A 23556-nucleotide genomic window follows, 5' to 3' on the forward strand; every position below is an offset into this window, starting at 1 on the left:
ACAACATACACCGCTTAAAACCTTTATTGTATACTCCCTCATAATATCAATACTGGTCTAATTTGTGTTTCAGAAAAAAATGCATCACTAAATCAAAGTGCTGTCTTAGGTCCATGTGTTTCCCTGTTTGGGTGGTAATACAGAGGAAACACTGATGGCATTGTCTCTCCAGAGAGCTCTTCTTTCTACTCACCCAGAGTTTGCTCTCATAATAGAAAGCATCGAGCAGTTTGACAATGTTTGGGTGGTTGCAGGAGGCCAGGATGTCAATCTCCACCATGTAGTCCTCCAACTCCTCCTCAGTCTTTGTGTCAATAACTTTGGCTGCAGCTAGAATTCCCGTCTGTTTGTTTTGAGCCTGTAAGATGAGAATATTATTAGACTGTTGCTGTATGGCCAAAGGCAGCATAGTAAGGTAGTCTTAAGTCTTGCTTTTATTGTATCTCGGGATCTAGTTCCGAGAATGTGTATTTGTTCTCATGTTACTGCTCAGGATGAACACACGTCATCTTAAAGACTTATTTAAGGCCAAACGTGGTTTATGTTGGACTCTAGGTTGTCTTGACCTCAGACCTGCCACATACACTTCACAACCATTAATAGGATCTGAAAACAACAACTAAATCTTGCCTGCTTTGCTGTAGGCCTAAGTTAAGTTAGCAGAACACGAGATATGTCACGTTAAAGTGGAATTTTCTGTGGTTTGTTTTGGCTTCTCTGCAGGCAGGATGTGCTCAATGAAGTCGCCACAGCGATATGGGATGCAGCCACTTCCTGATAACCTGCCAGTATTCTGCGGTCAGCCATATATACCATTTAAAAAGTAACCCCCCATAATCTACTTAGCTGTACTAAAGCAGACAGTTTATATTGCACTATGACTCAATAGAGTGTGTGAACTATCCCATGCAACAGTGCTGTGGGGCAGTACAACTGGTATGGGCCAAAACCCAGACATAAGACTGCAATTTAGTATTTGTAGACTAAATCTCCTTCAGCGTGACTTTGGCATATAACTGCCAGTAGGACAAACATAAACTGCTTCTATGGAATTACAATGATAAAATGATTTGTTTTGGTCCGTTTTCCCATCCTTTAACAGTAGGTCCTGTCAATTGAGCCTTGCTGTTGGAATGCTGGGAAATTGGCAACATGTGACTAAACCATTGTGCAAGAAGATTAGGCTTAATTTAAGTATGATACAAAGTAACACCAAGTCCAACTATTTCAAAGTGTCCAAAAATAGCATTTGGCAACAGAGAGCAAAACAGAACATGTAAGCTGAATTCATTAGCCACAGACTTGCTGGTGGAGCCCTCCTGTGTGATAACATTCACTGTCACTCATGCAAATTAAGCTTTTAGCTCGAGCTATGCATTAGGCTAACCCAAACAATGGTCCTGTTAAAAGGGGAAAAAAGGGGTTGCTTTGACATTGGGTTAGCTTTCCAAAAAAGGAAAAGGGGAATTATTTGGCTGGCTTGTTGGATTTAAAGATGAAGCTAAAGAACAGATAGGATATAAACCATAATAATCATCCACCAGCATCATAAAAGTGCTCCTGTTTGGAAAATGTCACATTTCTGATTGCTCTAGCCATCGTTTATACCTGTAGTTATACGACAAAGACGATGTTAACTTTTTGTGCCATCAAGTCAGTTTCCAGCAATGAATGGGTGTGATGACATGTAAGCAAACTTCACAGTGAAAGGGATAGGAGTGTGAAGAGGGACCTCAGCAGTCATATTTGACACCTCTCTGCCACAGTCCTGGTTTACTGGTTGGAAGATGTTGGGTGGGTCAAAGCAATACAACACTAAGGGGACACTGCTGGTAGCTGATACCTTGTGTCAAGCTTCAAAAAGAGGATTGCTGGGTTACAGGACTTTTGAAGTTTTGGTCCATTTTATGAAAACAAAAGTCGGCCACAATACAGCAAAAAAAGGAGAAAAAAAACATCGTCTACAAAGAGCAGCTCTGAGGCATTTCCTACCTTGAACACTTTTCCAAAGGCTCCATCACCCAATTCACCGATTATGTCCCATACTTCCTCTGGATTTTCATCTCTGCGCACGTGTTCATACTGTTTCTTCTTCTTCTCTGATCCCAATTTAAATATTTTACGGAAATTAAAAAATGACATGCTGAAACCCTCCTCGTTCAATTCGCAAGTTGACAAAAGAATTCAACTTTAAAACGCCAAAGTAGTGTCACAGTAGAACACAGTTCACTTCAGCATAAGTTTTGGGAATAATGGGTGTCCCATTAGCTATTAATGTCCGTTTGGTCAGCACAGAGTTTAACAGTAGCTTTCATAATATTAAGTAACAAAACCTAGCCTAGCCTTTGACACCGTTTTGGTCAGTCCAGAGAATAGCTCTTTCTCTTTGGGTCATTGTACACCCCGATATAAATAGCTAACGGTTGACGTTGACGTGTCCTAGCATTGAATATCCGCCTAAAACAAGACTTTATTTTTATGCAAAGTAGTAAGTGAAGCTCGTCGTTGTTCCAACTCCTGACGACCAACTGGCCCGACAACCCTGTACGGTTCTTTCTCAACCAAAAGAAAACAAATGATGAGTAAGGCGTCCTCCCAATTAGTTGTATTCCACAGAATAATTCATTAGTTTCCTTGAGGCTAAACGGGTACAGTTGGTCCGTGCATTAACATTAGCTTAAATGGTAATAAAAAAACAGTCACCTTTCGCTTGGTGTGAGACGGGTTTAGTAATCTAGCGGATTTAGTGTCTATGCGCGTTCCCGAGTGCGCGCAGCTGCGGTTCTTTCTCTTCGTGCTCCTCGTGTTTGACAGTTGGCGGGGTAATTTCAGTCTTCTGCTGCCCTCGTCTGTATGGGAGACCAAACACAAATTGTGCGGGGGATGTTTAAACCATTTACCACGATACTTTATCATATTTTTATCAAGAAAAACTATCAGTCGGCTGTGTGCAACGTATTGGTTGTAGTATTCCTGCGTCAATCTGCCACCGTCACCTCAACAAATACTACAGTCAAGTTTCTTTGTGTGTCTCCCTGAAACTACATGTCCCACACACCATTGCGAAACACGAACGCGCTGTACAGAAGTTAAGGACAGTAAATTAATACAACGCTTTTAAACGTAGTAATATTTTGTTATATTATACTGCAACTGTGGCCTTTCTGACACGAGCATATATAATGTATGTGACACCGTAAATAACAAATAACGTTACGTTTTTAACATGCGTTACTATAAGCGTCACGTGACTAATACTTGGGTTTCTCTTAAGTACTCCACGGTAGCTAACGCTAGCTCAAAACCACTCTCTAGGCCGTTTTGGGGAAAAAAGGTTAATAATCTTTGTTTGCTTTCATGATGAAATGCAGGCAGCTACGATGGATCCAGCGGAAGAGACCCCGTCGATGTTGTGGGGGCTGGACCCGATGTTTTCTGCCTTCGCCAGGCTGTATGTTAGAGACATCCTGCAGATGAAAGAGTCCACACAGGTGCCAGGTAATAACACCCAAAGAAACAAAAGTTCTTTCATTTACTGACTGTGTTCTTGGTATTTACACTTGAAACTTCACAAGCAACATTATAGGTCTGAATATTTGTGCCCTAATATCCCTAAACTAGCAATTTATAAATGAACGTCAGTCAGCCAGTTTAGCTGATTACTTTGTGAGTTCCTAGCCAAGAGTAGCAACAGTTTTTAGATGTTGACTGTTTTTTGTCACTTACCACTTATTAGGTTTAAGTCATTGACTGTAGATGATAGCCTTGGTCCTTGAAGCTCTTTATACTCTCTTTTTTGTTAATACAGTGTCAGATGTGTAATGTTGACAATGATAATAGTTGATGCCAGGGCTCTGCAATATATCAATATAAATCGACATCATGATATTAGATATCGTCTTACATTTTAGGTTTCGTAATATGTTGTGAGGGTTGTCTGTTCCTGCTTTTACAGGCTGCCTTACAGTAAAGTGATGTCCTTTTCTGAACTTACCAGACTCTACTCGTAGTTCTATTATTTACCTTTACCCACTTTGTCATCGTGTCCATATTACTGATGATTATTTATCACAAATCTCATTGTATACATATTTTGTGAAAGCAACGATGGTCAACCCTACAATATCGTTGCAATACCCAAATCAAGGTATTTGGTCCAAAATACTGTTATATTTGATTGTCTCCATAAATCGTCCAACCATAGTTGACGCTTTCTTATTTTTATCCACCCATGTCTCACAGGTATTTACTTCTACAACGCCCATCCAATCTATAAAGTGGATGTACTTGGGACAGTGGTATACAAGAGAGAAAGAGACGACTTCTTCTGTTATGGAGGTATCTTGCTATGGACCTGTGTGTAACAAACCATATTTTGTTTGCTGTTATTTCAGTAAATTCATTACACTAGCAAATTTACAGTATGTGTTTATGTATGTATCTGGTATGTATTGATATTAATAATACATACAATATTTCAGCAATAGGTTTTTGAATGATGGGTGTCATTTTGGGACCCACACAGAAAAGGGATACTCTTGCATGTTATGGATTGAGAAAGTCTTCATCTTTGACAATGCCTTGGTTTATTTTTTGTACATTTCACAAACCGACACACGCTCTCCCGTTCAATAAAGGCCTAAAAAATAACTCTGACTTCCCAATCTCCTGTCAAGCAAAAACAGATTTTGAGTATATTTTGATCTGTTCACAGTGGACGACGGTACTGGCGTAATAAACTGCCTATGTTGGAAAAATGACCTGTTGAAAGAGGAGGGGAATCCTACTAAATGTGAGTTTGCATTTGTGTGAATCGTAGTTTTAGTGTGGTGGAATTTTCAGGAACACCATGTCATTGGTAAACTGAGACAAGGGGGTCTAGGTAACATCAGATCAGAGATTTAAAGGGTTTAAAGTTAAAAATAGATTTGTGTATTGTGTAAGACCTTTTACTTTGAATAAAAAAAACCATCCTTTAGTACAGATACACATCAGTATTCAACAAGGCATGCAGTGGGAGGATGTATTGTTTGACCTAAAGCTAAAACAAATCAACTTTCATACATACACATAGCAATGTGCCAGTGGATCTTACTCCCAAATCATTTAAAACAACAAAACACTCAGTATAATTCTCGATCAGTTACATGGGCTTTTTGTTACCATTTAGTGAGTTTATTTTTATTTTTTAGAGTTGTATTTTGTGAAGTGTGTTTAATGTGAGGTAATATCTAATGTTTGGGTAATGTGTACATTTTATTGTCACTAAATAGACTGCAGGACCCCTGGAAGAATAGCCTCTAGCTTATGGTGAGGCTAATGGGAATCCAAATAAACAAACAACATACAACAAACATTATTGTACGGTTATATAAAACCACCAACCAATGACAGTGTTTTCCCTTGGTTTGTGGAAGACTTAGGTATGTGTGTTTTGCAGGGGACGTTTAGAAAATATTACATTTTTCATTAAAAAAAAAATGCAATTTCCCCACACATTTTGTGTCTCTTTGTGGGATATCTCATCTCATTGCAGTCGTGTTGTGTCTCTTTTTGGTCATTTTTGTTTTCTTTTCTTTGTTTTGGGTCGCTGTGGTGATCTTTGCAGTCTGTTTCGTCTGCCTTTGAGTTAGTCTTGCATCTCCTTTTTTAAATCATTTTGTTGCAATATTATCACCATATTCGTGCCTAACACATTGGATAACAAATAAATAAGACTCAAAAAGCTTAAAGACAACACTTGCTAAGGATGTCCAACTACAATTATAAGATCTTAGAAAAGTCTTTCACCTACATTGAAAGCTTACAGTAGGTGGTACCCAAATTGGCTATAATGGATATTGTGTAATATCCTGTAATATTTTATCATCTCCAGCAGGGGGAAAACCCAGCGACGGGGCTGAGGGAGGCTTCGACCCAGCCAGGGAACTGGAGAAGCTGAGACAGGCCCAGCAGAGCCGCTGCCATCTGGAGATTGGAGAGGTGCTCCGAGTCAGAGGGCCGGTGAAGACGTCGAGGCAACAGAGAGAAATCATGGCCTCCACCTACTGTGAGTGCTGAGCACCACCCTCTGCAGGCCGCGGTGGCAGTTTGATATTGAAATTCATCGCCCACTGTTACTCATTAGATAAACAAAAGGACATTTCCAGTAAAATTGCCTGACATCACGCTGGAGTTACCTCTCTTTCTGCTCTCTGTGTGTTGCCGTTCTCAAACTTCCTTCGCTTCGGGAATTAACAACAAATTTTAAGCTAGCAATCTCCACGCTAAAAAGGTATTTAAATAAATTAGGATCATGCAACAAAGCAAGATTTAAAAAGAATATGTTTACCATTTCCTCTCTAACTGGGATGTTTTGGGGCCGACTGGCTGGATTGCTGTGGACGAACTTCACACAGCGATAAACTGGTAGGAGCAAATGACGGTTAACCTTCTATCGTTGCGAATTTCAATAGCACGCGGTACTATATTGTGTCAACAGTTAACTTCGTTAATATTGTACAGTATGTGGTGTTATCTTTTGCCGGGGTGCAAATGTCCAACCAAAACAGGATTTTTCCTGAGCTTACTTTGCAGGGCCACCGCTGCTACATCCGGAGCTTAGCCCCGCCCAAGACGATGGTGATTGGTTTAAAGACATGTTAACAACCCAGAGTGTTTTTTTTGTGTGTTGAGCCAGATGTTACTCCACAGCACTGTGGAGATAGGTCTGGAAGTGCAAGTCTACTAATTTACCTACCAGCTAAATTAGAATAAGACAACCAATGTCCAAGAATACTAACATTTAACCAGCGGTTCACTGGAAAGAAGAAATCCTCAAACAAGAATGTGCAGTAGGTCACATAATCCTCTCTACACACTCTGAAGTGAAATTCTTCATCCTAGCACTGCAGTCTCATTTAATGATGGCCCTATATGTGTCTATCTTTCTCACACACACACACATAACATCACACCACACACAGCTCATTTGTTTTATTTGAGAGTACACGCCATCCATATGCTCTGCCCATTCATCATGTGTGTATCTGTGTCCGTGTGTGTTCCCAGATAAAGTGAACGACCCAGTGATGGCGGTCCAGATAGCGTGGATGATGGAGGTTCCTCAGCTCTACAGACAGTGCTATGACAAACCCCCTCAGCTGCAACCTACTGCAACGGGGTACAAATATCCATTGCTTATCGTACCATTGTAGTAGATCACAACACTGTGGCCAGGTTTCCATCCAAATTGTTGTACATTTTAAACAAATTCCCCAAAAATGGTAAAAGAAATTGCTTTATAATGCATTTCTATCCACTGAATTTTAGCAGTTGGTGGGGTGTTAAAAAATCTTAAACAAATTGTGTTCTAGGATTTTAAACAGGTTTACATTATCTCTCCCGCAGCGCTTACAATGTTTTTTATTTTTTGTGGCGTTGTAGTTCTTTCTTTCTCTACTCTGAATATAATTTACTGCATTACAACTACAAATGAGACCAGATGCAACTTATATTGCAGCTGAGTGCCAGGCAGTGTGAGTCTCTTTTGGAACGGATTTTATTCTTCAGCTATGGGGAAGTATAAATTTAGTTTCCCGGCTCTGACATTTACGTATGTTGTTTTTGATGTCTTGATATAGGTCTTGAAATTACATTATAATGGTCTTAGAAAGGTCTTAAGAAGTCTTAAATTTGACTTGGTGAAACCTGCAAAAACCATAAGGCTGGAACTGGTTTTCAATGCCTGATTTTAACTATGACATAACATAATTAAATGAGAATCATAAAAGCTGGACAGTGGAAAACCATGTAGAAAACGTGATGGAAATATGGCATTCCTGTTAGTTTCATGTATTCATTGGGGGAAAGTGACAGTCTCCTCCTGGCTTCTCACAGATTTGATGTCTTTTGCCCGCCGTTGTCAGAATGTCATGAAATCGCAATTGCACAATTCTGTCTTCTGCTCCGCTCAACTCAATTGCACGTTGGCCGCTATCTTTCCACTTTGATAGGACAGGACATCAATCACTCGCAAAGTCATGACAACCAAATACTCAACAGAGCACGTAGCCTTCAGCATTTTCTACTCAGAGTGACAAACAAGGGCGAACAATAAGTTAGGACCAGACATTTATCATAACAAAAAAACGCCAAGTGCAATAAGTGCTACAAGTGAATTGGATTTAAAATACATAGTCACAGAAGTCTCAACACAGCTTACAAAAAACAGCATCAATCCAAATCCTATGATATACACATAACAATGTACGTACTGTACCTTTTATATAGAAAAATGGTAGCACAGGGATGAGATCGAAGCAGCGGTGCAGTTAGTTGTAAGGCAATTTACAGAAATAACTCTCAAACCAACATTTCAAAACAGATGCGTCACTTTGCTACTGTTTCGGGCAAAACAAAATACTTACCCCCCCCAACAAGAAACCAACTAACAAGCACACTGTCAGGTTTAATGAATAGAAGGGGGAACAAATGGCAAATGATACAATCTGATTATCAGGCTAGCAATGACGTGTCAAGACATTGAGACTTTTTTTGGCCTTACGTGTAAAACGTTGAGTGTTGCCCCTTAAAGGTGCTCTAAGAGATGTTACGCATATTTTAGGCTACAACATTTGTTGTCACATACAGGAAACATCTCACTATCTGCAAGCTGCTTGTCCCCAGAACACACTGTAAAAAAACACATGGTGTCTGTAGACAGCCCAAGGTCTACAAAAAACTGTGCCCATCTGCACCACCAAGCATACATAAACAGGGTTCCAGCGTTGCAGCCAATAACTGACAAGAAGGAGGTGGGGGGGTGGGCGGTTAGCGCGCGGAAGCACAGAAGAGTGGGGGAGGGAACGGGATGAGGCGGGGAGGTCTACTTTTGTTTGAAAATGCTTCGAACGTCAACAACAAGTAACGTCACCCAACATCACTTGGAGCACCTTTAAAGTTTCACTGTGTTTGTTTGTACTACAAGATGTAGTGAGACATTGCAGGTAGTAACAATTAAAAAGCATTACAAATCACTACAAGAGACACTGCAGTAAAGTACACATCTTTACATGGAACCAAAATGAAAGCAGGCTTTAATTTTTACATACGTTGACAGGAAGAAAACCACAACTAAACAATCAAATGCATCCTAAGTAATTTATGAAATTAGAAAGTAAAAGTAACAAGCTGTCACAGTGGAAGTGTGTGTGTGTGTGTGTGTGTGTGTGTGTGTGTGTGTGTGTGTGTGTGTGTGTGTGTGTGTGTGTGTGTGTGTGTGTGTGTGTGTGTGTGTGTGTGTGTGTGTGTGTGTGTGTGTGTGTGTGTGTGTGTGTGTGTGTGTGTGTGTGTGTGTGTGTGTGTGTGTGTGTGTGCATTAGTGTAAATCGTATTTTGTTTGTCTGTTGCTCAGTGACTCAAGCATCAGTTCCCTCAGCAAGGCAACAAATACGATCAAGGATTTCTTTAAGCAGAAGTCGGTGAGCAGGTTCAGACCCTATGATGTCCAGGACCTCCTCCAGCCTCTCATCTCCAGCCAGCCTCCGGCAGCATCAGCAGACCAGGTACGCCCCAATAATAATACCAACCATTTCTTTTTGAAGATGTGTGAGATGGTGGCATGAAATGAAAAATAAATCCTGGAGACTATACTTGAAATGTCCTTCTTAGGGGAGAATGAAGAAATAAATAAAGAAATATAGCAAGGATTGGATTTCAAAGGATTCATTTGTATTCTTTTATTTTAAATTCTACACTTTTTCCTTCTTCCCACAAAAAATGGACAAGAATTCATCACACTGGGCGCCCGGATAGCGCACTTGGTATAGTGGGCGCCCATCTATAGAGGTTAACTCCTCGACGCATTGGGCCCGGGTTTGACTCGGACCTGCGGCCTGTTGCTGCATGTCATTCCCCATGTCTTCTGCTGTCCTCTCAACAATAAAGACTGAAAATGCCCCCAAAAATAATCTTTAAAAAAAGACGAATTCATCACACTGAGATGTTTCCGCATAGCAGTGCAATTAGGTTTGGGTACCGCTACATGTTGTAACAATGGCCCCGGTTCCTAAACAACTGGTATCTACCTGACCAAAGGATTTTGGTGTCTCATTGGTGGCTTCCACTCATATTCCTGCTCTGCCCTCTGAGGTTCTGAAACGGATGATACAGGCAACAGAAGCATTGCGACACATGACGCAAGCACGCTAACAATACACTTAGCAGCCGGTAGCGTTAATCTACGGTTAGCTAGTAGTTGGCTTAAAGACGGTTAAAATGCTAAAAGCTAAACTGTCCAACGTGTGGCTGTATTTTACTGGAAAGGATTCCAACACCGGGACGTCCAATAGTCTGCAGCTAAAGACACAGAGGAGAATAGCTGCATCATGGACATTGCCGGAATCTGAGATATTACAGAAACAACTCCGACGGGACTTAATGGGGCATTCAACTACATTGTAAAGTACCCTTCTGCCATCTCGTTGTTTAACAGCAATTAACTGGGGAAGGAAGTTAGTGGTATTACATTTTAAATGTGTCGGTTCAGGCACAAGCACCGTTACGTTTAGCACCGGTATCAGAAAAAAACCCAAAGGTTTTCAACCCTAAGTACAATTTGATAAAAGAAAATGATCTAAAACTTAAACGGAAAGCAACTAAAACTGTATGGATGCCACACTAGTGTCCTTCTCTGCTTCTGTTTTGATGCTTTATCGCATCTCCACATGCTAATGTTCATATATTGACTGTAAAAATAAAAAAACATTGCTAAACCTTGTGCTAGTTCCAATAAACCTTAGTTTCAGCTCTGTTGTGTTATCGTGCTTCTCTGTGGATGTGAAGGAGCCTGTGGCGGGTCCATCTGCATGCCAGCAGCTCCGCCAGCTCCTGAAGGAGGCGCTGCAAATTTTACAGGATGAGGGTATTGTGTACCGCAAAGTCAAATCCCAGGACGAAGTCTATCATGTAAGAAACAGCAGAGATATCCTAAAGAAATTCTTCCCCACTTCAGTAAGTTAGTATTGTGAGGATTCATTATGCACAAGTTTGTTTGATGCTGATGTCCCTCACCAGGTGACTGCACATGACACAGATCTACGCATGGCCGTCAAAGACATCATCAGGGAGGACTCCAAGAGGGAGAAGTGTAGGTGCACTTATTCTTTTTTTACTTACTCTTAACTATAAATTAATGAAACACCCTTTGAAATACTGTAGTTTTAGTTTGACTCACTGTCAAAAAACTACTTTGTTTTAATACGTTGAGTCTAGCAGTCTTTACTCACCCCTTTCCAGCCTTATCTCCACAGCGCTGTAGAGTACGGTCTGATTATTCTGGGATAGGAGAAAATAATGCTCCGGGTTGTTTGCATTTCTTAAATCAGAGTCAGAATCAGCTTTAATTTGGCAGGTATGAGGACACATACAAGGAATTTGTCTTTGGAGCATTGTTGGTCACAATGTGCTCACAATATGCTTACACGTAAAAAAACTACCAAAACAAAAAAATACACACCAATACACAATATATACATACTCTAAAAAGAAACAATATAGAGGCATGCGTGCAATGAAGAATTCAATAAAAAATATTTAAATGTGTAGAATAGTGCAGAGGATACTGGGATAAATAGTATGTTATTATATTACAATAGGAACAGTTTAAAGGTCCCATGACATGGTGGTTTTTGGATGCTTTTATATAGACCTTAGTGGTCCCCATAATACTGGATCTAAAGTCTCTTTTTTTATAGGCCTTAGTGGTGGTCTCTTCACACAGTACAGCAACATGAGCTTTTTAAATAAGCAGGATACATGGTTAAATGTCATATTGCTCTTACCCGTTTATCACCGTGTGTACTTTTGCAGAAATCGCACCGATCATTCCCAAAACGTCCCGGTTAGAGAGTAAAGGCTGTCAACATATTCTCTGTAAATCTCTACAATCATTCCTCGAAAGAACCAAGCAGGCCTGCCTTGTTGCATGATCCAAATGTTCATCCAAACTTGACATTTTCAACGTTGGGCCTGCTAGCTCATAGTTTGTTGTTGTTTCACGAAACGAAGCAATTTAGAAAATGACAACACACAGAGAGCCAACATCCTTTCCAGGCTTTACCCTGGAAATGTACTTCCATTGATCCAGAAGAAGCAGTAATTACCGTTCCGTTAAAGAAATCAAGACATCAATGTGCTTGTCAAATATCAAATTAGTACAATAACAACAATCACACCTGCTTTATGTCACTTGCTAATCTCTTTATATAGGGACTTCATTTAGATGCCTTTTTGTATTACTGCTTGTAAAATGGATTTCTCTTCATTCTTACAAAGGTTTTTGTAAAAAATAAATCCAGGACAAATGCTTAATAACTGCTTAACATAACTCCAAAAATCCCTGTTTTGTAGTGTTGCTCTACAGTCTCCATATAACCTCGGTACTCCTAGCCACATTACGTAGACCTGTGTGTTGACAGTTGCGTCCTCCTGTGCCTCTAGATGCAGAGAAGGGTTGCCACATCCTGCACATCCTGTCTGCAGTCAGGCAGCGGTACAGCCTCAACGTGAGCAAAGCGGCACTGGAGCTGGTCCTCAAATCACTGGAGTGCAACAGTGACATCGTCAGCACCAGCGACAGCCATTACACTGTGTTTTAACATGAGCCCAGTGGAGTCAAGAACCCAGGATTACTGTATAGACTGTGTAGCATGGCTTATTGCTCTTAAATGTGAGCGTCCAAAATGTTTAAGTAATCTAATGCCGTTTGATTACCTTTTGTTCATCATGACTAATACTGCTGTAAGTGTGGCATTTACCAATATCAGTTCAACTGCATATTTGTTGTTTTATTTTAAGTGAGTGTTTTAAGGTTACATAATAAGTTGACGGTAAATGTGTGCCTTATATAATTAAGAAGCTTATGGAAAAGGGAAGCTTTCAAGGCCACTATGCACTGTTGCAAATATTTATGATAGTAGAAATGCTCAAATAAATAGCAAATAAATAACAGATTAGGCAACAGAGACATGGCTCATGCATGACTGGATTAACCTTCCAGGGAACCCTGGGGCAACAATGAGCTCTCAGCTTGTTACCTGTATAAATGACACCTGTCCACAGAAGCAATCAATCAAACGTATTCCAAACTCTCCACCATGGCCAAGACTAAAGAGCTCTGCAAGGATGTCAGAGACAAGATTGTAGACCTACATAAGTCTGGAATGGGTAATAAGAGCATTGCCAAGCAGCTTGGGGAGAAGGTGACAACAGTTGGAGCGATTATTTAAAAATGGAAGAAACACAAAAGACCTGTCAATCTCGATCGGCCTGGGGCTCCATGCAAGCTCTCACCTCGTGGAGTTGCAATGATCATGAGAACAGTGAGGAATCAGCCCAGAACTACACGGAAGGATATTGTCAATGATCTCAAGGCTGCTGGGACCATAGTCACCAAGAAAACAATTGATAACACACTATGCCGTGAAGGACTGACATCCTGCAGTGCCCGGTCTGTGAGAACCTCCTTTCCTCAGCCAGGGCATTGAAAATGGGTCGTGGATGGGTATTTAAGCAAGACAATGACCCAAAACACAGTACCAAGGCAACTAAGGAGTGGCTCAAGAAGAAGCACATTAAGGTCCTGGAGTGGCCTAGCCAGTCTCCAGACCTTAATCCCATGGAAAATCTGTGGAGGGAGCTGAAGGTTCGAGTTGTAAAACATCAGCCTCAAAACCTTAATGACTTGGGGAAGATCTGCAAAGAGGAGTGGGACAAAATCCCTCCTGAGATGTGTGTAAACCTAGTGGAAACAACAACAAACACCTGACCTTTGGGATTGCCAACAAGGGCTTTGCCACCAAGTACTAAGTTGCGTTTTGCAGAGGGGTCAAATACATGTTTCCCTTATTAAAATGCAAATTAATTCATAACATTTTTTACATGTGTTTTTCTATATTTGTTGTTGTTATTCTGTCTCTCACTGTTCACATAAATCTACCATTAAAATATAGTCTGATCAGTTTTTTTGGCAGTGGGCAAATGTACAAAAACAACAGGGGATCAATTACTTTTTTTCTGACTGACTGTTTGCAATTTGTATCGGTTCTAAAAATGTTTTTCTCAAGACAGAACTGCAACATATTTAACAGAAAATAATTCAAGAAGCAGCATCCCCCTCATCCACTCATCCACCCCTAAACCATGTCCATTTCCTCAGCATCAAAATGATGCACCCACCTGGCCGGCTAGACGTAGCAAAACTACATAAGATAAACATAAAAGAAAAATAGTGTTAAGGTATCTGTGTATGTATATTGTGCTGTATATTTGTTTATGTACATGGCAGCACTATGGCGATATGTACAATTTTATATATATGTGCTTTTTTTTTTACTAGTTTAATGTTATAAATTCTTTGTGTTTCTTGGCTGTCTCAAAAAATGCAGGGAAAAAATAGTGTTACATAATACTACTGGTAAAGGCTATTGTTACCATCTCTGACACTTAATTAAATAAGCAGTAACAAGCACATCCTAATGCCAATATACAACATGCACCAATATGTCACAGCCTCGTGGTTCTATAACTACTCAAATTTGATGCATTAATTCATGCCGAGTATGCCATATGATGTATTTCTAGCATAAATCTTTAGAGTTTTTGTTCAAACTATAGTTCATGCTTCAAAACGTTGGATTCAACATTTCCCAAAATGTAACTCAATTGACTTCCCCTGACTAATAAATGTCTGTCAAACTCCATGCTCTGCTTTGTAACTGCAGACTTGCAGTTTAAAATGTGAAGCTTCTTAACCCAAGGCGAGAAAACAACCAAGAAAACAACATTTTCTCAGGCATTGAAAAGCTCCCTGCAGAGCAAACAAAAATATATAAAAAAAAAATACTACACAGCTATTTTTACACACTGTGTAGCACTCACTCACTCCACCATGATGTCTAAAATAAGTGGTGTAAAACCGGTGGACTTCTCCTTTAATTACAAATGTATGATTTGCCTGAAAGCCAATTAAATAAATAGCCACAAATGAATTGCTTCACAATGAACTCTGGGTCCCCCCTGATGATCTGTGGCCCTGGGGAAGTTGCAAACTTTGCCTGGTTGGTAATCCATCCTTGCCTATTTAATTACAATACAATAAAGCAGCTGACACTCCTACTTATCTGCTCCACTACCCGTGAGACTGGAGCTTTCAGGACCCCTGGAGTCCCTGTGCCCTGGGGCAGTTGCCCAGTTGGAATTTGCAGCCTTGGGGTCAAGGCTGATACCGGTCTGGTCTTAGTAAAGCTTTATAAATCTGTTAAAGGTCTTAATGCGTCTTAGCTGTTCCCCGTATATTTTTCTTCCCTCAATGGGCTTTTTTATTATTATTATTATTTATTTAATTTTTCATCCTCGTGCTTATTGTGTGCACACACAGGGGGGCAGTGTTTGGTCGTTAATTGGCTCTTTCGTGTGGAGCAGCCTGCTGCTGATTGGTCGCCTGTGAAACATCTGTATCCATATCTCCAGTTGCTCGTGTCTCCGGCCAGAAAGCTCTGCTCATGACTCAGACCCAGGAGAGTACATAGCTCCATAACCACGCTGCCCTCTGTTGTGCACAGCACAATTATAGGGACATTTCAATTAATAACATAGAGTTTACGTTGAATCCAGGCCTATCTATTGTGCCAGATAACACATTTATTTCACATTCTCTTAAACGGGGAGGAAAACTTATGGGGCCACCGAAAGAAGAAGAATAAATGAGTGAAATGATAAAACAGAGCGAAGACTAGTCTACACCGTGCATCATCATTCCTTTGTCACACAACAGCACGTTTCTTATCTAAGAAGACACAGACAAACGTGTTTTTCTCGAGCGCTTTAAGCAGCCCTGAGTGCGTGCATGAAGCCCATCCCACTCCGTTCACTAAATTCGCTGCGCGTGCTGTAATGCAGGAGGCGTTTGGCGCTGGATTTGCCGGCTCCCTCGCCTGTAGCCAGCCCCCTATAACCTCCAGGTACACAGATGCCCCTTTTGTAGGCATCGCGGCAGACACAAAGGAACTCGTTTCACTTTTTTTCTCCTCTTTTTTTTATGTTACCGCCTTCATTCAGCACGCCGTCCTACACTGGCCACTGAAGGCAATGAACACCGCTCTGTGCTCGGATATTCGGCCGTGTGTATTTCACCGAGGGCGACCGGAGCAGGCTTAAATGTACTATATTAACAAGTTTCTCACCAGATTTTAATGGCCGTTAAGTCAACGGAGGGACGTCTGAGCTGCCTGTTTTTCTAATGGACCGCTGAATTGGTTAACGTTAAATGACACAGCGATGAATGTTGTTATCGCTCTCCCGTAATACAAGATTAATAGCTTATCTGGAGCCGCAGCTACCTGCCTGTCTGTCGCTTTTATGCATAGCCTTTGCAGGGTCAAGATGCAGTTTCGGACTGTGCTGGACGTGAAAGTCGTGGACGTGGAGAAGAGGCGCAACCCGTCTAAACACTACGTGAGTTGCCTGTCTGCCTGCCTGTCTGTCTGTCTATATATCTATCTGTCTGTCTGTCTGTCTGTATGCCTGCCTCATCTTCATCCGTGTCACCTATCAATATCCCCACCTTGTCCCATTGAGATGTATCAGCGGTGTGTCTTCAGTGGCCTGTTCCCAGTCAGCGTGACACCTAAACGCTGCATTTAGTCCACTAGAAGTGTAGCCTAGCTGCCATGTGAAGACCACAGCTAAGCTAAGACCTGTGGTGGACTCTAGTTTACTTGGTTATAAATAATAAAGCAAGCCATTACTTGCTAACCCCCAACAGTGTTTAAACTGACAGTGAGCTGTCATAACTGTGTACTGTCAAGCAAGCCTGGGCACTCTCAGTGATGTTACCTGCATGGTAGCCTAATGCAGGGCAGCATCTTCAACATGCCAAGATTATCATCAGAGCTGCAACGATTGGTTGATTAGTTGTCAACTATCAAAATGCTTGCCAACTATGTCGGTTTGAGTCCTTTATGTGAAAAAGCAAAAATCTGTGAATATTACATATATACTGTAGCTTCTTCTCTCCTTTGTGACAGCAAACTAAACAGCTTGATTTGTGGACAAAACAAGATTCACAATTTTCATTTTAAAGACAAAACCACTACTTGAGAAAATAATCGAATGAATGACAATTTTCCTTAGCTGCAACCCTATTTTAATGACCTTCTGACTAAACTATTGGTTGATCAGCTAAATCAGTGTTCGAAATCAACACCATGGTGCTTGTAGTGTACACCAGGCTATGTGGCTAGTTTACATGCAGTTGTGTAAAGGGTTAGGCCGTCATTAGTCTGTGTCAACGACGTTCCACTTCCGGGTATGCCACGGTGCTGCAGGAATTTCCACCTGTATGTGGATTTCTGAGGACTATGGTTAACTGCTCCTCAGATCTCTGCAGGGTAAATCCAGACAGCTAGCTAGACTCTCTGTCCAATCGGAGTTTTCTGTTGCACGACTAAAACAACTTTTCAACGTACACTTGTTCCACCAAAACAAATTCCCTCCTGGGACTATTTTGCAATGGTGCTGTTGCTCCATGCGGAGCTTACTGCCGCCCAATACGACTGTGATTGTTTTTTAAAGAAATGCCAATAAACCACAGCACATCTGTCCCCCATCCCGGAATGCTGTGTGGACTCGCCAGACCCTCCTCCGCAGCGCTGTGGAGGCAGGTCTGGAAATGCAAGACTAAGCCGTCATAAAATTGAAGACATTTTATTATTCACACTGAATGGTTGAATCCGTGCAATGCAATCTAACCTGTGTGTTTCATTGAGTTGTATGGTGAAAGCACAACTTCCACAGGCAGATTCAACACAAAGTTTCACCCTCACAGTATTTCTTTGTAAGGGAACATTTCAATTTGTAATAACCACAATTACAGTATGTCCTCACAGACTCATATAACAACCAGTAATCCAGATTTATTTGATCGTCTTCACTGATCATTTATCAGGCTTTCTCAGTTGAACAGTGGTGTTCAACGCTGCCGGTCCAAGCTTCAAAACATGTCTGAAATGGACAGTTTAAAGAAAATAAATAGGCTTAATTGTTTTCCATAAGTGCTGAAATGTCATGTCTAAAATTAACATGACCCTGCCTTTGGAATAAGCGGATCCTGAAAGGATTTTGAAATAATAAAAAAAAAAAAAGTAGTTATCTGGTGACCAGTTGACGAAATAATCTTAGCACAAGCTCCATTTTGTTTATTTTCTGGAGCTTTTGATCATATCCCAGTTTGCATGGAATTGTAGATTTACAAATGTCCACTTTTTTGCACATAAGGGGGCACCTTGTCTGTGTTGGCTTTCAAAATTGAGATTGAAACAGTAGTTGACACAATAATCTCACCCCGTTGTACACTTAGCATCAGTTCTGGAGCTTTGACAGGAGTCCAACTCAATCTGATAACCTTTCAAATGTACCTTTAATATTTGAGGCTTGTGTAATCATTGTACTGTAGATCACTTCATTCTCTGGATTTCCGACTGAACGAACCTCACAACAGGCTGCGGTGATTATTATTACCTTCCTGATCCTTCCCTCCTGTGGCCTTCCTCATCAATACCACACTTGTTATAAGTGAGAGTCTGTGTTGGGGCTCTGCAATGCATAACCTCTGTTCAGATCCTATTTTGAGCTCACAAACAAGTTCTAATAAATGACTTGCTCTTATGTAATTACAGACCTGCAGACCCTTGGGCTTAATGATATGTGGACACAATTAGCACACTTGTTCTCCTTTTGAAACGAGGAATTCACAGGGATTTTGCCATATGTACTCCCATATGAGACATACTGCACGATATGAGGAAAATATGTGATACCGATAGTATGTAAAAGGCACCACCAAAAAAAGAATGACAGTTACATTTTAAAGGGCACTTTTTTGATATTTTCTGTCAATTAACAGAAAAAAATCTCGGGGTGTCCTTTGAGATGTGTCGCTCGCAACCTTTCGCGATGTGTCTATTGCACATGTTGCTATCGCAAGGACGATTAAACAATAGCATTTTGTGTGGTCCTTAGCACAAACAAACAGGCGTCTCCAACTACTGGCTCGGTGAGTTCAGCCTTCGGGCGGGCGGGGGGGGGGGGGGGGGGGGGGAGTGCACGTGTCATTCAGAACCTAAGACGCATTTAAAGTTTACATGCAAACTAATAGTTTTTCTTGGTTACATTGTTTTTGTGATTGTTAGGAGTCAAAATCACAATCAAAATGTGATTCATTACACAGCCCTGATACCCCCCCAAACCCTATACTGGACGGTGAGTGCGTATATTTTTAACATGGGGTGGCCCCAGTGAAACTAATACCAGGACTCTGACACTGTTGAAGCATCACTGTACAAAGCACCGGGGCAAATATGAGCTCTTGGCACCGTTTGACAACCCTAAACCCCCTTCCTTCCATTCACCGGGTATTTTGCATGTACTCTGTTGCCTTTACGTACCCATAAACTACAGTGCACGGCACGCAGCAGACTCCACGTGGCAGCTTAATTATAGTTTGCCTGGAGCTCTTGAAACCCACTAGTACGCCCCTACTGGAGTACTACCTGCCCCCAGGTTTGTCTAATTTGCCAATTAGTTTGTGTTTATTTGATTAAACACAAACTTATTTAGGGCCCATGTAAGAACGATATCAACTGAAATAATAATGGTCTTAAAAACTAGATGTCAGCATGGCTTCGAGAAGAGGTAATGATGCAAAAACATTGTGCTTTGGTGTTGCATATTCCCAAACAAATCTGTGTTTTCAAATGGAAACAGACTCAACATGTACAGTAGTTTGGTATAAGCGCCCCTGATTGGCTGTGGCGCTGCACTGTTCAGTTGTGTGCTTTTCTTTCAGAAGTGGTAAGTTAAGCTTTATTAATTCAGGAAAATCTCAGTATCAAGATCTTTTTTTTATTATAAGAGGGAACACATTACATATACATTACCATGAGATAATCCCAGGGAGCTGCATTGATTGTGCATTCCATCCACTAAAAGTGCTGTTTTTGTCACTGACAGACTCAGGTTGTTATTCTAAGTGTCTGACAACATTATGGAAATGATTCCTAGTTTATTGAGTAAGATCCTTTTAGTCAACAAATAAACGTCTCAGAAACCGCTATTGCCAAACCCACCAGACTCCATTAAAAAAAACAATACTTTTGGCGTACAATGCCTGCTTGTTTTCAAATATAAATGGGGGAAATAAGTGTTTATTTCAACTAAACCAAAGTAATGATTGCTGGAACAGTGGAAAACCAAGATATTTATTTTTTAAATGAGGTGTGAAGGATATGAGTCTTTGATCAGGTTAGATATAATAGTGTGTGTGTGTGTGTGTGTGTGTGTGTGTGTGTGTGTGTGTGTGTGTGTGTGTGTGTGTGTGTGTGTGTGTGTGTGTGTGTGTGTGTGTGTGTGTGTGTGTGTGTGTGTGTGTGTGTGTGTGTGTGTGTGTGTGTGTGTGTGTGGAGAAAGTGAGATGAAAAGATGGATAACTCATGTTAAGAATGGTATCAATCTTCATCATCTCACTCTAGGCAAGGTGTCTAACTATTCCTGAAAAACACACACATTGAAGATAAACAGGTGTGCTTAGGCTAATGTGGCGAAATCCACTTGCAGGCAGAATTCTCTAGTGCTTAGAGACAGTGAATTCGTTGCTGTGTAATGGTACTAATGGCGGTTGATGATAAATACAGTAATATGCTCTTAATGCGCAGCTACTGCTTCCGCAGAGGAGTTTAGTAGTGTAACATGAGCTTCATAAAGTCAGTCAAACTGTATGTGTAGGCTTGTTGTGTAGTATCCAGGCTAATATAAGCACAGTTAAAGAAGCTTCTCAGAGCTGGCCTATATGTGTTTTGGGCTCACTAAATTCTCAGCGGTCCAGTCTTTGGCCTAGTTTCCCTCGCTACCCTGTCTCAGGAGACGAGGTTAGTCACTGTGAGCAGGAAAAAATGAAACGGGAGAGAGGGAGGGAGGGAAAATGAGAGAAAGACACAATCTGTGGCACCCTTTAGATCTCATTTGTAATGTTTGTGAAACCAGCTGGAAATGCTTATCTTGTGAGAGGAGGGGGAATGAGACTCGGGGGCTTTGGCAAAAGGGAAGTGCTCGTCGGACTGTAGGGAAAGCTTGACCGCTGAGTCGCGAACACGAATCACACAAACCCGTTCTCCTCTGGGTTTGTGTGTATGTGTTTGCAGGAGGAGGTGATAAAAGAGAGAGCAAGGTTGGGCACAGCCATGTTTACTTTAAGCTTCTGTTTCTGCTACACGTCCCAGTCCCATAACATTTCATGTTCTTGAGACTGCAAAGGCCCAGACTGGGAGACGGTGTTGTTGTTTGGCACTGTAAAACATCTCTTCAGAGGGCTGTTCCCCACTCAAATATTTATTGGCCTATCAAACACAGAGGGATATCTCGGTGAAAAAGGGGTCTCTGTTTTCAGATGCTCAGTCCCCTGACCGAGATGCTGATGTGTAGAGAGTGGGTGCAAAGCAATTGATCACTTTTTTTTAAAAGTGATTTTGATTTTGGCTGCTAGCGATCACAAAATTTGAGTAATAAAAAAAAAACGATAATTTTCACACATTACGTTAGGCATGTCCCGATCAGCTCTTTTGGCCCCGGATCCCTATCCGATTTTAAAATTATTCAACATCTGCAGAGTCCTGATCCAATACTTGAATTTGCTTGGATAAAAGAGCTGCACACAGTATTTTGTTTCCAAAAATATAATAAAAGCAAACAAAGTAACTAAAACATGACTTTGGATTAATACATTTAACTTAGTGCAGCTAGCATTTTGGAAAACTTGCATACAAAATCAACTCCTACTTAGAAAAGGGTTGAATTCACTGATGCAAATAATCAGGGTCAGGGGATTGGGGTGACTGCTGATCCCCGATCAGTAAAAAAATGCTCCTATCGGCTCTGATCTATCGGGACATCCCTACAATACGTTGTGCAAGTAAACTCTTATTTTGCTCTGAATGAGAAATACGTTCAAACAGTGAAGGTATGAAACAGAATTTTACAGTTCAATGCGTTTTTTTTTTTACTGTTGATTTGTTTAACTGTTTTTAAAATTCAATTATTGCAACATTTTTCCAAAAGTCAAAGACTTATCCTGTTAAATAATCGTCATTTCGATATTGTCCAAAAATAATGGTGATTATGATTTTTTTTTTTTTCCATATGTGAGCTATCCTAGAGGGCAGGTTTATGAGGCTAGCTGTTTTGGGATTGGCCATTGTATGGGAGTTTGAGAACTCTTAATGCTCAGATTGCAGAGCCCTATCTCTGACACTGATACTTCCAAGCATGTGTGTCTGTGTTGCGTGCACCGACACGAGTGGTTGAGAGCGGCGGATGGTCTCGCACTGTTATTACCGGGACCTCACACACATGCTGGGGGTTGTTTTCACGGCTTCAATGCATCCAGATGTTGTTTGTGATGGTGGAATGTTTTATTTGTCTCCTGCAGGAGTCTTAAAGCATGACAAGCATCTCTATTCAAGACGTCTGCTTCACTCTTCTGTGTGCACCCAGGGTAAAGCACATGGCGTGGTGCTTGAACATTGCCTCTAGCTCCCGGCGTTCTTGCTTTATGACTATGTCACCCAGAAATGGCGATGCTCTGTGGAAAGACAGAGCATGTGTGGGCTAAAGTTAGGGCTGTGTGATGTATCACAATATCAGTTTTTTTTTAAAGATTATTTTTTGTTTTTTATTGCCTTTTATTTTCCAGGACATATAAGTCTCTTTACATGGGGTGCATACTCAACCAGGTGAGCCAACCAGGTGCCCCTATGTCACAATATTTTTGACATAATACACTGATATTGATATTGAGTATAGGGTTGACATGGTGATTTCACAAAATATTTAATAGATTACGATTTTTTATAAATTAGCATCAGTAATGTAGATATTATAATAAATATAGTAGAATAATTATTAGTTTAGATAATGACTAAGTAGGCAAAGGCAAATAATTAAACAGCTAGCTAACAGTCAGGTAAAATGACATATCTATACATCACCATACTGTAATGCAGCTTGATAAATAAAAATAGGAAAAGACATCACTTACGACATTACAATATCCAAAATCTATGACAATATCTATTCTCACATCACAATATCAATTCAACATCGGTATATTGGCCATCTCTACCTCAAGTGAGATGGCTCTGTTTCACCTTTTATGGAAAATGACCTGAACTGATCGGTCTTAACTGGATGGGATGTCGGGCCATTTGTGTGGTCTGATCTGTGTTTTTGTGAGACAGAGGGACGAAGAGAAGAAGAGAGAAATGAGAAGAAAAAAAGATGGAGTTGTCTTGCTCGCAGCTCTCTCTTTATGAGATTACTACTGATAGTCAGGGAAATTGGCTAAAAAGTTATTAGAATCAGAATGGCCTGATTAGCATGACAATATATTCTGTTTCTACCAAAAGCACTCAATGATTATTTTTTGGGAAATATTTTATCCACTAAAAAATAAATCCACCACAACAA

At 40.7% G+C, this 23556-nt stretch overlaps 3 protein-coding genes across 8 annotated transcripts in view; 2 read left to right on the forward strand and 1 right to left on the reverse strand.

Annotated features, from left to right (window-relative positions):
* Positions 1-2733, reverse strand: part of slkb (STE20-like kinase b) — a 24439-nt gene extending 21706 nt beyond the window's left edge. Inside the window, exons 1-2 of the mRNA XM_034886405.1 lie at positions 1993-2733; positions 194-358 (exon numbers count right to left, since the gene is read on the reverse strand). Of these exons, the coding sequence (XP_034742296.1) occupies positions 194-358; positions 1993-2142 (315 nt within the window). The 5' untranslated portion in view covers positions 2143-2733. The remainder of the gene's footprint in view (positions 1-193; positions 359-1992) is intronic.
* A 33-nt stretch (positions 2734-2766) lies between these two features.
* On the forward strand, positions 2767-13002 carry stn1 (STN1 subunit of CST complex). 4 transcript variants are annotated; one of them, XM_034886830.1, is made up of 10 exons: positions 2767-2874; positions 3372-3498; positions 4243-4338; positions 4715-4792; positions 5876-6049; positions 7051-7162; positions 9395-9545; positions 10825-10947; positions 11056-11128; positions 12481-13002. In XM_034886830.1, the coding sequence occupies exons 1-10, from the start codon at positions 2854-2856 to the stop codon at positions 12636-12638; spliced, it is 1113 nt and encodes a 370-aa protein (XP_034742721.1). In that variant the 5' UTR covers positions 2767-2853; the 3' UTR covers positions 12639-13002. The 4 variants fall into 4 exon arrangements, with proteins under 4 accessions (XP_034742721.1, XP_034742739.1, XP_034742712.1 ...); XM_034886821.1 differs by lacking the exon at positions 2767-2874 and adding an exon at positions 3059-3283; XM_034886840.1 differs by lacking the exon at positions 2767-2874 and adding an exon at positions 3061-3196.
* A 2932-nt stretch (positions 13003-15934) lies between these two features.
* The window catches only part of sh3pxd2aa (SH3 and PX domains 2Aa), a 118098-nt gene continuing 110476 nt past the window's right edge, over positions 15935-23556 (forward strand). For all 3 annotated transcript variants that reach the window (XM_034886235.1, XM_034886240.1, XM_034886247.1), the window contains exon 1: positions 15935-16494. In XM_034886235.1, the coding sequence (XP_034742126.1) occupies positions 16399-16494 (96 nt within the window). In that variant the 5' untranslated portion in view covers positions 15935-16398. The remainder of the gene's footprint in view (positions 16495-23556) is intronic.

This window comes from Etheostoma cragini, chromosome 2, assembly GCF_013103735.1.
Source record: "Etheostoma cragini isolate CJK2018 chromosome 2, CSU_Ecrag_1.0, whole genome shotgun sequence".
NCBI lineage: Eukaryota > Metazoa > Chordata > Actinopteri > Perciformes > Percidae > Etheostoma > Etheostoma cragini.

What these genes read in the sequence shown, in the direction of transcription:
- stn1 (XM_034886821.1), top strand. Translation starts at nt 3,227, where the DNA reads ATGCGTTACTATAAGCGTCACGTGACTAATACTTGGGTTTCTCTTAAG. An exon ending in CGGCAGCATCAGCAGACCAG is followed by an intron (nt 9,546 to 10,824) that starts GTACGCCCCAAT and finishes GTGGATGTGAAG; the next exon opens with GAGCCTGTGGCGGGTCCATC. An exon ending in CCCAGGACGAAGTCTATCAT is followed by an intron (nt 10,948 to 11,055) that starts GTAAGAAACAGC and finishes GTCCCTCACCAG; the next exon opens with GTGACTGCACATGACACAGA.